The 14,214-nt window shown below is 35.2% G+C and overlaps 1 protein-coding gene across 1 annotated transcript in view; it reads left to right on the forward strand.

Moving 5' to 3' along the window:
• The window catches only part of LOC131045345 (serine/threonine-protein kinase STY46), a 261,615-nt gene that overhangs the window by 118,542 nt on the left and 128,859 nt on the right, over positions 1-14,214 (forward strand). The window contains exon 6 of the mRNA XM_057978929.2: positions 12,489-12,599. Coding sequence (XP_057834912.1) covers positions 12,489-12,599 — 111 coding nt within the window. The remainder of the gene's footprint in view (positions 1-12,488; positions 12,600-14,214) is intronic.

The following is a 14,214-nucleotide window of genomic DNA, read 5'->3' on the forward strand; positions in this document are numbered from 1 at the left end:
GGTAGTTCCATTGAGGGAGTAATCTACTGCCCAAGAGCCTTTTTAAGGCATGAGACATGGAATTTGTTGTGAATTCTACTGTTGGGTGGTAACTCCAACTCATAAGCAACTTATCCCACCTTTCTTACCACTCGATAAGGGCCATAAAAACAAGGTTTCATCTTTTTCTGCTCCACTTCCCTTAATAGATGACTGTCTATAAGGCTGCAACCTTAAAAACACCAAGTCTCCCTCCTCAAATGTTCTTTGGGCGCGATGTCTATTAGCATACATTTTCTGTCGATTTTGAGCTTGTTGCAAGTTCTCCTTGAGTGCTTCCATAATGTCCTTGCTTTGCTGAACCACATCTTTTGCCCTAGGAACTTGACTATCAGTAAGAATCAGATCCACAAAGGAAGTAGCATCATAGCCATAGAGTGCTTTAGAAGGGGACATTCCAATTGACATATGGTAAGTTATGTTGTAGCAATACTCCCCCAAATACAGCCATTTAACCGATGTTGATTACTGACTTGTCACATAGTTCGTTAAATATCCCACAATCCACTTGTTCACTATCTTTGTTTGTCCATCCGTTGGTGGGTGATAGTTGGTGCTAGGTGTTAATTTGGTTTCCGTCAAACGAAATAGTTCCTGCCAAAACATACTAAGGAACCTACCATCCATGTTGCTTACAATTGTTTTAGGTAACCCATGTAGTGTTAAAATCTCTTTATAAAACAGATTTGCCACTTGAGGTGCTCTAAATTTTAATGATATAGCATGAAAATGTGCGTACTTTGTGAGTATATCAACCACTACATATAAACAATCTTTACCTTGGACCCTTGGCAATCCGGTGATGAAATCCATAGATATGCTCTCCCATTTCTGATATGGAATGGGTAAAGGCTGCAATAACCCTGCTGGAAGCGCATGCTTCTCCTTGTTTTGTTGATATTCCTTGCATTCTCTTACATGCTACATAACATCATTTTTCAATCCCTTCTTAGAGAAACGTTCCCTCACGTGCTTATAAGCTTTGTAGAAACCTGGATGGCTGGCAAGTGAGGTATCATGTCAAGCTTTTAGAATCTTTTCCTTCATTTTAGATTCAATTGTGATGTACACTCTCTCTTTGTAAAGAATCAGCTCATCTGCTGTTTTGAACTTGTTATCTTGCACCTTACCCTCCAAAATATATTTAGCAAATGAATTCTCGACATATTCAGTTGTAATTATTGACCTCCAATCAGCAGATATATTAGAGATAGCATGCAAATGAGGTTTTCTAGATTGTGTATTAGCCTCCAGCTTATTATTTTTCTTCACTTATTCAATGTCAAAGTTATAGGCTTGAATTTTGCTCACCCACTTTTGTTGCCTATCATTCAAATCTCTTTGATTAAGGAAGTATTTCAAACTGTTATGAGCAGTCTTAACCAAAAAATTGTTACAATTGAAATATTGCCTAAATTTACTCAAAGCATGCATTATAGCTAGCATTTCCTTATCATAAATTGAGAGCTTCGGCTTAGCCTCTTTGAGCTTCCTATTCTCGTATGCTATTGGATGTTTATTCTGCATCAAAATAGCTCCTATCCCTTCACCGGAGGCATCGCATTCTAAAACAAAAGGAAGTGAAGAATCTAGAATTGCCAAAATAGGGCACAAACTCATTACCTTTTTGAGCTTATAAATTCTTGTTGAGCTGATGGTGTACATGTGAATGCTCCCTTCTTTGTGAGGTTTGTCAAAGGGGCAACAAGCTGTGAAAAATCTTTCACAAACCTTCTAGAATTGCTACATAATTCAACAAATCCTCTCAATTGCATTAGATTGCTTGGGCTAGGCCAATCTTGGATGGCTTTGATTTTTTTTCATCTACACTTACTCCATGCTCATTGATTTTGAATCTTAAATACAAAATTTCTTGCAATCCAAACTCACACTTAGATGCTTTGGCATAAAGAGACTCTTGCTTCAAGATACTCAACACCTCATCCAAGTGTTTCGAGTGGTCTTCCCAAGTTTTTCTATAAACTAAGATGTCATCAAAGAAGACCAAAATAAACTTCCTCATTTGTAGAATAAATACCTACTTCATACATGATTGGAAGGTCGCTGGAGCATTCGTTAGACCAAGGGCCATTACCAAAAATTCATAATGCCCATAATCACACCGAAACATTGCCTTTTGTACATTCTCATCCCTGACCTTGATTCGGTGATACCTCGAGTGCAAATCAATCTGAGAGAAATACCTAGCTCCATGTAGCTCATCAATCAATTCATCAATTCATGGTATTGGGTAGCGGTTCTTAATGTTCTTCTTGTTGTGGGCTCGATAATCAATACACATTATCATAGTTCCATCCTTCTTTTTGACTAGTACAACCAAAGATGCAAAAGGGTTGGAACTAGGCCTTATATGTCCCATATCTAGCAATTCCTTGATTGCCTAATCAATTTCTTCCTTATACACTTTTGGATGGCAGTAGGGGGTAATCATCATTGGTTTCGCTCCTTGAAGCTCTATAATATGCTGGAAACCCCTATTAGGAGGCAATCTTGGTGGAATGTCTTGGAATACTTTGTTATGCTTATCCAATATAAATTGATGCTGCACATTAGTAATACCCTCTTTCCTAGCAACACTTGTATCGGTGATTAGGCATTCTGCTGCCCATGTTGATTATTTTGTCATTGATGTCAAATGATTGTTGTAAAGAGAATTGGAATGAAATACCTGTCAAGCTGCTGATTTTTCATTAGTTACTTGGTTGTGTGTTTGAGCTACTTGGCTACTTGGTTGTGTGCTTGAGCTACTTGGCTACCTGGTTGAACTACTTGGTTGTGTGCTTGAGCTACTTGGTTGTCTGGGTCAGCTACTTGGTTGTGTGCTTGAGCTGCTTGGGTGTTTGCTTGAGCTGCTCGGGTGTCTGCTTGTCCACTTCACCTGCTTGCTGGCTTATCTTGCCGAATCAGATTGACAAGTCATCAGTTGAATGTTCAAAAGGATGGCTTTTATCGAATCGAATTAATTTATTATGGGCTGTGATTGCTTTGAATATGGCAGCTAAACTTAGTATGCTTTCATCCCATATTTCCTAGCGCTTACTGGACTGCGTCTAGAATTAATGAAATGCATTTTCATTGGAACCTATACTTTTATTCACCCTTTTGGTGCATCGGCTTGGTTTTGACATCTTGTGAGTGGGGCTGTTTTAAGCATTTGTAATGTCTTTCTGCACCAATCAAAGATTCTTTTGGATAAATGTGGTATTGTGTATTAGACCATCATTTTAGGCTATCATGGTGATATTAATTTTTCTTCTTTTTGACTATTGCGTTCGATACACAAGACTTTTTGGAGATTAAGTTGTTGTTGATGATACATGAATTAATTTTTGTTGTCGGGTATAACATGTTTTTGTCTTCCATAGTTTTTGTTATGGTGGTGTTAATAGGAGTTATTTAGGACTATCATTTTTTTTTGCATATAGAGACAACATTGAAGAACATGGGATTGCTTCGTTTGGAGTGATGCATTTGGGGTTGGGTGTTGGCATATTTTTTGGTGAGAAAGTTTTGAGGTGATTGTTGTGTGAATAAGAGTTGTTTTTCTGCTATTGTTTTCTGAAAAAGAGACTGTTGAGGAGATTGAAGATGTTGCCTTTGCAGTGATAATACGTTGTTTTTGATATATGTGGTTACTAGATTTTGTGTGTTGGTTCATTTTTTGCCACGATAAATCTGAATGAGTGTGCTTTTCTCATGGTTTTGAAAAACGGAAGAATATCTTTGTTTAGTGTGAAAGCTCAGAAGGATTTTTGAGGAGACAGAGATTTGTTTGTAATATTGTTCTGATCACTTGGAGCCAACTAAACAAAACCACGTTTTTTGATATATGGATAGATGAAGTGTTTCACTTTGATTATCATTTACTTTGCTATTGAAGCACAACCTTGAGACTGAGTTGATGCTCTTTTAGTAATTGAAAGTTATTGATGTGCCATTGCTTTTTACCTAAAAGGGGTTTCCATGTGAAATTCGGTCTTTGCATCTTTATGTTTGCTCTCTCTATGTTTTACGTGGTTTCGTGCAGCTAAAAGTGTAACATACTGATTCACCCCCCTGCCCTCTTTTCAGTATTTTCTGTGTGCTTTTCAATTGGTATCGAAGTAGGGTTCCTTCAGAAATAGAGCTTAAATGCTTGGAGGTTGATCCTGATTGCACACATGGGTTCTCTTGAAGGTCTTGCTGCGAAAAGAGCACCTTTATTTGATGGCTCCAACGATGCATTCTAGAGTGTTCAAATGTGTACTTATCTAATGTCTCTTGGTTTTGATGTTTGGAAAAGTGTGGTGTCTGGTTACACAATTCTTTCAATTCCTCCAACGGATGCTGATGGGAAGAAGGATTTTGAAAACAATGCAAAAGTCATGATTGTAATCTTATGTGGTTTGTTGGAGACAAAATTTGTGAAAGCTATGCATTGTGATACATCTCATGACATTTGGGAGAAACTTCAAAAAGCATATGAAGGAGATGTCAAGGTTAAGAAAGCAAAACTTCACTCTCATAGAAGAATTTTTGAAAGTCTTAGGATGCACGAAGAGGAAAACATTGAGGAGAAAAAGTTGAGGAGTTCACTGTAGTTCAGAAAATTTTAAGGTCTCTTCCTTTGCAATTTGATGCAAAGGCTTCAGCGATTGAAGATATGAAGGAATTGATAAGTTGATTAATGATGAGCTTCATGGCATTCTAACAACCTATGAGATGAGAACAAACTCTAATTCTTCATCCAAAAGGGAGGCAACTTTCAAAGCTTTGAAGAAAGGAAAAGACAAAGAGTGTGCATTTAGTGAAAATTTTGATGAAGAATCTGATTCTGAAGAAGCGCTTTTCATGAGAAAGCTAAAGAAAGGGTTTGGTAAATATAAAGGCAAGCTGCCTTTCAAGAGCTTTAATTGTGGCAAGGTAGGACATTTTGCAGCTAAATGTCCATATGCAAAAAGTGAGGACAACTATGTATAGAAGCCTAAATTCAACAATATAAAGTATAAGGGAAAAGAGGAGAAGTCTCAAAAATTTAAAAAGAGTCTCTATTCTAAAAAAGCAAGTTGTTCATCTGATGTTAGTAATGAAGAGTCCTTAAATGAAGAAATATTGTTCATTGCCATAGAAGAAGTTCATGCTGAAAATCAAGAAGATGAAGATCATATTGATGAAGAAGAAGGAGAAGTGGATTTTGAAGAAGAGCTAATAAAGGCTCTAAGTGAAATCAAGAGACTTAGAAAGAAAAATCAGAATTTGAAGTTGTTGCTACAAGAAGAGAATGAGACGAAAACCAAGACATCTCAAGCTTTCGAAGAAGCAGAAAAATTGATAGTTGATTTGAAGGTTCAGGTTGAAGAAGCAAAGAAAATAGAAAAAGAAATTAGAAATCAGTTTAAGCTCAAGGAAGAAAACTGTGAGAGACTTGAAGCTGAAATTGTTCCACTTAGATAAATCTTTAACACAACTGAATCATGAGAAGATAAATCAGAAAAGATTCATGTCCTTTGATAATGTCATTAGGTCACAAAAATTGTCTATTGATAAAGGTGGTGTTGGTCTTGAAGAAGGTCAAAGTTCTAAGTCTACAAAAGAAGAACAATGGAAGATCAATGTGGACAGTACAAAGGATTCACCATAAAAAAATAGAAATAATGCTTTCAAAAAGCCTCCTATCTCAAGAGAAGCACTTATGACCAGGTTTAACAATTGTTTCTTTTATGATTATTGTTTCTCGTGCAATTATTATGGACACAAGGCGATCAACTGTAGAGTGTTTGCAAGAAATGATTTCAGACTTATGAGTAGGAACTCTTTTGATCCTTCGAGGTATTATAATGTTATAAATGTAATAACTTTGGTCACATTGCAAAATTTGTTAAAAGTGGCATGACAAAATTCTCTAAGTAGAACAAGAACGTTGAGAAATAGGACAAAGCAAAGGAGGTTACTAAGGTTTGGAGGAAGAAGGAGAAATAAGTTCTAGTAGAATCCTTGATTGTGCAAACAAATTTTCTTGCTCTAAATGAAAAAGACATATGTTATATTGACAGTGGCTGTTCTAGACATACGACTGGAAACAAGAGCAAGTTTCTCACTCTCAAAAGCACTAATGGAGGAAAGGTAAAATTTGGTGGTAATTCATTTGCAAAAATCAAAGGTAAAGGTACACTTGTTTTGGATGATGGTGAGACCAAAGTTGAGAATGTTTTATATGTAGAAGGTCCAAAACATAATCTTTAAAGTGAGTCAATTGTGTGATCAATGACACTTTAGTTTTCAATTTTGATTGTTGTGAAATTAGTAAAGGTGGTAAACATATTGCTGATGCAAGTAGGGCTGCTAACAATCTATACATTCTTGATGATATCAAAAGTGAAAAGTGTTGTTTGAGTTAGGTGGATGAAAGTTGGTTATGGCATAGAGGATGGGACACATGAACTTTGATACTCTTGTTCAAATCAGCTAAAAGGAAGCTAGTAGAGACATGCCAAAGCTCACTAAACCGTCAAACATTGTTTGCAGAGATTGTCTGCTGGGAAAGCAAACAAGGAAAGTTTCAAATCAAAAGAGTATTCTAGCACAAAGCTTCTTGAGTTGATTCATATTGATTTATGTGGGCCTACAAGAACTAGGAGAATGCAAGGTGAGAAGTATTTATGTTTTTGATTGATGATTTTTCAAGAATGACTTGAGTTACATTTTTGAAGGAAAAATCAGAGGCACTTAAGAAGTTTAAGGCCTTTAAAGCCTTAGTAGAGAATGAGAAGGGTCTGAAAATCAAATGCTTATGTTTAGACAATGGAGGAGAGTTCACATCAAATGAGTTTGTAAATTTCTTCGAGAAACATGGTATAATAAGACAATACTTAGTTGCAAGGACACCACAACAAAATGGTGTTGTGGAGAGCAAGAATATATCAGTCCAAGAAATGGCTTGTAGTATGATGAATAAGTCTAAAGTGAATGATTCTCTTTGGAGAGAGGCGATCAATATTGCTGTTTACATTCATAATAGGGGGCAGATTAGAGCAAAGCACAACAAAACTCCATATGAACTTTGGAAAGGTAAGACTGCTTTAGTTAAATGTTTCAAAATTTTTGGTAGTCCCTCAGAGGGATGAAGACAATCTTGGAAAATTTGATCCTAGAGTTGATGAAGGGATTTTCTTAGGATACTCTTCTAAAAGAAAGCATATAGATGTTTTAACAAAAGATTACGAAATATTGTTGAAAGTGCTAATGTGAAGGTTGATTAAGATGCTAACATTTATGACAAGGTGCAAGATGATGATGGTAGTTGCAAATAGATGAAAAAGAAAGTGTTGTTCAACAAACACCTTCAAGTGTTCAACATTGGACAATAGATGAAACTATAGAAAATGTACCTACAAATGACAAAGGTAAGAACACATTTAGAACCTTTTTGAAGACCTCATCAAAGTTTTTTCAAAGAAATCATCCTATTGATCAGATTTTGCAAAAGGATAGACCAAGAGTCACAATAAGTGTGAATTGTTCTCAAAATGAGGATATCTCCTTGCTGTCCATGATTGAGCCTAAAAGTTTTCAGGAGGCAGCTGAAGATAAACATTGGGTGGCAGTCATGGAAGAAGAGCTTGATCAAATTCAAAAAACTGAAACTTGGGAATTTGTCCCAAGGCCCGAAGACAAGAACATGATTGGCACAAAGTGGGTATACAGAAATAAGTTAAATGAAGATGGTAAAATGGTGAGGAACAAGGTGAGACTTGTGTGCAAAGGTTATGCATAGGTTGAAGGTATTGACTTGGAAGAAACTTTTGCTCTGGTTGCACATTTAGAAGCTATCAGAATGTTCTTAGCCTTTGCATCTTTTAAAGGTTTTAAAGTTTTCAAATGGATTTTAAATTTGCTTTTCTGAATGGTGATCTGAATGAAGAAGTTTATATAGAGCAGCTAGATGGGTTTGTTATTTCAGAAAATCAGAACTGTATGCAAGTTAAAAAAGACACTCTATAGTCTTAAACAAGCCTCACGTGCTTTGTACGCTAGACTAGATAGTTATTTGCAGCAGCAGGGATTCAAAAGAGAGATAGTGGACAACTATCTGTATGTTAAAGAAGAAGGTAGTCATATGCTGATTGTTGTAGTTTATGTTGATGATCTGATTTTTGGTAGTAATTGTGAAGAGATGTGTCAAGTTTTTGCCATTAATATGAAGGGGTTTGAAATGTCCATGTTGGGTGAGTTATGCTTCTTTCTTGGTTTGCAAATTCATCAATCAAATAGAGACATTTTTATTTCTCAAACAAAGTATATTAGAGAGATGTTGAAAAGGTTTAGAATGGATGATTGCAATCTTGTAAGCACTCCAATGGTGGCAGGATGTAAGTTAAGTTAAAATGATGAGTCTCCAGATGCTAATCAAACTTTGTATAGGTCTATGATTGCAAGTTTACTATATGCTACATCTACTAGACCTGACATGATGCAAGCAGTTGTTTATGTTGCTAGATTTCAAAGTACTCCTAAGTATACTCATGTTCATGCAGTTAAGAGGATCTTTAAGTATCTTAAGGGTACTATGGATTATGGGTTATGGTATCCTAAAGGTAATGATTTTACACTCACAGCTTATACAAATGCAGATTCGGGTGGTTCTGTTGATGATAGAAAGAGCACAAGTGGAGGTGCATTCTTTCTAGGTGGCTGTCTTGTATCTTGGTTGAGCAAAATCAAGCTTCTACTTCATTATCTATAGCTGAAGCGGAGTACATAGCAACACTGTCTTGTTGCATACGAGTTCAATGGATGAAGCAAACATTGAAGGACATTAAGGTAGAGTATGATCATCCTATATCTGTCTTTTGTGACAACATGAGTGCTATTAATATCTCTAAGAATCCTATTAGGCACTTTAGGACTAAACATATTCCTATTAAGCATCATTTTTTGAGAGAACAAGTTCGTAATCAACAAGTTAAGTTGGAATGTGTCTGTTAAAGAGCAGATTGTAGATTGGTTTACTAAGCCTCTACCAAAGGAAACTTTTGAATTCTTGAGGGATAAGTTGGGAGTGATTTCACTCCATCTTTGATTTTCTGTTATGACTCAAGGGGAGTATTTATTGTCAAAAGGGGAGTAGTAAGTCAGGGGGGCAACATTATTTCAAAGCAATTTTGGTTTTAGGTTAGTTGTAGATGGAGTTTCCATCAATGAAAAAGCGGGAGTTTGTTGATTATTTTGTCATTGATGTCAAAGGATTGTTGTAAAGAGAATTGGAATGAAATACTAGTCAAGCTGCTAATTTTTCATCAGCTACTTGGTTGTGTGCTTGAGGTACTTGGTTACTTGGTTGTGTGCTTGAGCTACTTGGCTACTTGATTGAGTTGCTTGGTTGTGTATCTTGGTTGATTTTCTGCCATGATAAATTTGGTTGAGTGTGCTTTTCTCACGGTTCTGAAAAATAGATGAATATCTTTGTTTGGTGTGAAAGCTCTGAAGATTTTTCGAGGAGACAGATTTGTTTGTGATATTGTTCTGATCACTTGGAGCAAATTAAACATAACTACATTCTTTGATATATGGATAATTAAGTGTTTCACTTTGATTATCATTTACTTTGCAACTAAAGCATAACCTTGAGGTCGAGACTTGTGGAGGTTTAATGATTGCAAGTGTTGATGTTGATACACTTGATACTAGTGTATCATCTGATGTAAAAAGATGAACGAAGTTGGTGCTCTCAGTGAGTTGATGCTCTTTTAGTAATTGAAAGCTATTGATGTGCCGTGGTTTTTTATTTGAAAGGGTTTTCCACATGAAATTATGTGTTTGCATGTTGATGTTTTCTCTCTCTATGTTTTATGTGGTTTTGTGCAAATACTGATTCAACCCCGCACCCTCTTAGTATTTTCTATGTGCTTTTCACACGCTACTTGTCCTTTAAGGAAATATCGCTCAATGCTTTTTGCTGATATCTCCATTGCCCCCTTGCCGGACAATCCATGCATCACTACCTTCTTACCATTATGTTAAAAAGAGATCTCCATGGTTTGGTTGCTGGTCTTATTTTTGTCAATTGCATGCAGCCATTGACATCCTAAAACTACTTCCATTTCCATGTCAATCACATAAATATCATCCTTCAATCTGTATTCCTCTATTACCAATTCCATTTATGGTACCTTTTGTGTACAAGAAAGGACTGTTCCACTAGCTACCTTTACTTCAAACCCTTCAATTGGGATTGTATTTAGACTAAGTCTCCTCATCAATTCCTCATTAATATAATTGTAAGTGGCTCCACTATCCATGAGGATGATTACCTTTTGTCCTTTCAAGACTCCCTAATGCGGAATGCACTATAGCGTTGTTCACCCGTGAGAGCTGCAAGGGTGCTTCCTGCTGGCCCTTCAACTATTTCTGTTTCATTTTCAGAACCAGCACCCTCACTTTCTGTATCTTCGTTAGAAATTACCTCTATGTAATGTACTTGCCCCTTAACTAAACATCGATGTCCTGGTTGCCATGATTCTTTGCATGTAAAACACAGTTTTCTCCTCCTTAATTCCCTTCTGCTGACTTCTAATAGCCCTGGTTTTGCTGTTGGTACTTTCGGAGGTGTTGTACTCTTTTGGAAAGGCCTTTTGGACTGCATGGGTGGATTCAATATTACTTGGATTCGTAGGTTTTTTTGTTTAGTTGCCTCTTTTCTATTTCCCATTTCTCCACAATGTTGTGAGTCTTTTGCACTTTACATCATAGTAATGAAAATCATTGCTGGGAATAAATCTACAAGCAAAGTTTTTTGTTTTCTTTTCAAAATAATGCATTTAGATTGAAAAAAATAAGGTCAGGGGTTTTGAAAAAAAAATGACAAGAAATCAGTTCAGCATTATGATTTTAATAAAATAAAAACTAATTCAATATATAGCCAACAGCTGCCAAATTGCCAAAAAAGCAATTCAATTGTGATTGCCGATTTTATTGTGATTTACGAGTACAGACGATACAATATTGTTGAGGTGTGCTTGCAAAAGATACAATAGTGGAGAATGATGATTTCATAGAAAGACATTTGGGTCTGCTATATCTTGGGAATTGAGATCAAAAAACATTAAGGAGCTGAGTTTTAAAATGGCCTTTTCTTCATATCTTTGTGTAGTTGTATCATAGTATGAATTGCTAGTGAGTATGTTTTGTGACTCCATGGACATTAGTTAGATTCTTAAAAGTATTTATGTAAATGTGAAATCATGGCTTACAAGTTATTAAGGGCATAAGGTCAACCATCCAATCCTTTGCTAGTAAATATATGCTTAACTTCTTCGTTTTTCTTCACTTTTAGGACAAAGCCCTTTAAGTGGTATAGTCTGTTGCATACCTAGTCATAACATGATATAAATAATGTGTTATGTCCTGTTTTATCCGTGGAGCCATGGTTTACATATTTATTATGAGGATGTATGTTGTTAGTTAATGCTAATTTGAATGTTTGTTTCTTTGGGCCCCTTTAGTGTCTAATGGATTTTGTCCTTTTTGGTTATTGTTTGAGTGGAAGCCCTAATCCTGCGTGTCTCATTCTTTATTTTGAAATAAATCCAGCACAGTGAGCTACCATTAGCCCTCTTCATCTTTTACAGTCATAAAGGTGTAAAGTTGCCATGGGTGAACAGGTGCCCTCATTTTGTTTATATGCATCTAACTCTTATTTTTGCAAATTGTTTTGCTATTATGCTTCTTGGGCTTAAACGCTGATTAGACAATTATTAGATAACATGGAACTTGTGATTAGAACCATTGTAGAGCATCATCTCCTATCCTAGATTAGCACTGAAATGATTAGTCCCACACATATTTGATCATGATATTGTTTTACCAAAACTGATTAGTAACTTTGCATATTTATCAAATGGCAGCATTATCTACCAGACATTTTGTATCTTATTTAACACTTAATTATCAAATAATATTATGTCTATTAAAGTCATCTTACATAGAGTTTCACCTGAGTTTTCTTTGACTAAAAGAGAGAATTTTAGTTTTATAAAACCCTATGTACATTGTTGCTTTGTACCTTTCATGGAGAGATCACAGAGAACATTATTTTTAAGATATGAAATGGTCACTGGACAAATTATTTTAGTTTATATTCATCATCGGAGAATGTATTAGTTTACAAAACAATTTCATTAATGTCATTTTTTATTTTCTTTACTTTGTGCATATTATTCCATGAACTTTTATGAGGGAGAAAATTATAATCAATCTCACCAATAAAGTTATTTTGATTCTTATTTGGTGTCATACACCATTTGTGTTTATTTATATCATATTCCAGATCTATTTGCTTTTCAAATACTTCTTTGTAGTTTAGGAGATAAATATAAAACAAAAAGGTTAAGTTGATCTTATTTGTCTTCATCCATGTTTTTCCCTAATAATTCTTCATTTATTTTTTGCAGTTAACTTCTTTGCTTTCAGATATTGGATTAAATATTCAAGAGGCACATGCCTTTTCAACTACAGATGGTTATAGTCTAGATGTTTTTGTGGTTGATGGGTGGCCCTTAGAGGTGGGTTGCACGTCGTGATACACAATTAATTATTATTACTTTCCTTGCAATGCATTAAGATTGGTAATGATGAAAATGACTAGCATATATCAATAAAACAGAGAATCATACTTAAATATATTTATTTCAATTTTCAACAAATATAATACATATGCTTGCAATAAGAAACTTTAAACATTCGGCACATTAATTTTTAACTGTAAAATATATATGTATTTATTTACACATGCATTTTTGTATCTATATGTAAACTTTATAACTTCATATTGAAAATATGAATTAATGCAGGAGTGTATCCGAAAATTATATGCAGGCATGCACACATATACATCTTTGTTGCTTGTGTATAATGTACTTGATTCTTCAGGACTTTCTTAATCATAGTGTTGGATCTTCTAATTGAAGTCCAACTGCTCCGCATCTTAGTTGCTAGTTGATTATATTAATTTATGAATGTAATGTTTCTGTAATGGTCATCTGAGTTGTTTAGTTTCCTTTTTGTCTTTCATGTTTCTATTCTCGATCATTTCCATTATGGAAAGATCGTCTTATATTCTCTATATAAAGGGCCTTCGTCTCCTTTGTTTCATATAAAACGAATTGTCATTTCATGGTATCAGAATCAGATCATATTTTTTTGATGATTTTTTTTCGGAATTAAATTTGTAGTTATTTCCTAAACAATTTTGTGAAAGCGTGTTTAAATTTTTTTATCGATTTTTTTTTTCAAACAAAAATTATTCCTGAAAATCTCTGATTCGTATTCCTCTAAAACTTGTGTGATTTTTCTATCCTATGTCGAGTCGTATTATAGTGTAAGTACAAGGTTTTTTCTGGATTTCCATGAATTTTGTGTCTGTAAATTTGCGGGTAGTATTTTCATGGGAAACCTTGAGGCAGGAAAGAAGAAAACGTGGGCGTTTGCCTTTGGCAATCGCAACTCGTGGAATTAAATCTCCATGGGACGTTCCCTGGATCATGCCGTTGTTGTGAAGGTGTTTTTCTAAATAAGATCGTGGGGTGTTTTGTGAGAATCATGGAAGGAGTTTTCTCTACAACTTGTTGGTTTGAAGGTATTTTGAGGACTTTTTATTAATGGGCATCTTGTAGGTCGAAGTGCAAAACAAAAATATTCGAGGTTTTTTGTTGTTCTTCTCTATTGTGGGTGTTTGATCTTAGACTAATCTGTTTTTTGCTGCTGATTTTTTTGCAAATGTGAAGATTTTTTTTTGCCCACGTGAGGTTTATTTTTGTGACAGTTCTGTTGCAAACTAGATTGTTTTTTTTTAACCTGGCGGGTCTCTCTAAAAAGAACTGCGTTTCCTTTTTCTTGCACAACTGGTGACAGATTTTAAAGAGTTGCTTAGGATTTCTATTCTTTTTTGCACCAATTTTGTTAAAAATCATGGGTTGCGATGGCTCCATAGAAGGGTTCTTTTGTGATTGGTGCCTCTTTTTTCCTCGACAATTGGGTGTATTTTTTGTGCACGATATTTGGAAAAATCGTGGGTTCTTGTTATGTTCTCTGCTTGTGATGGCTGCAAGTAAGGTTTTTTTGAACAAACTACGGTTTTCTAATTTTTTTCCAAAAAAAACATGGAGGGTTTTGCACAAT

This window comes from Cryptomeria japonica, chromosome 8 (assembly GCF_030272615.1).
Source record: "Cryptomeria japonica chromosome 8, Sugi_1.0, whole genome shotgun sequence".
Classification (NCBI taxonomy): Eukaryota; Viridiplantae; Streptophyta; class Pinopsida; order Cupressales; family Cupressaceae; genus Cryptomeria; species Cryptomeria japonica.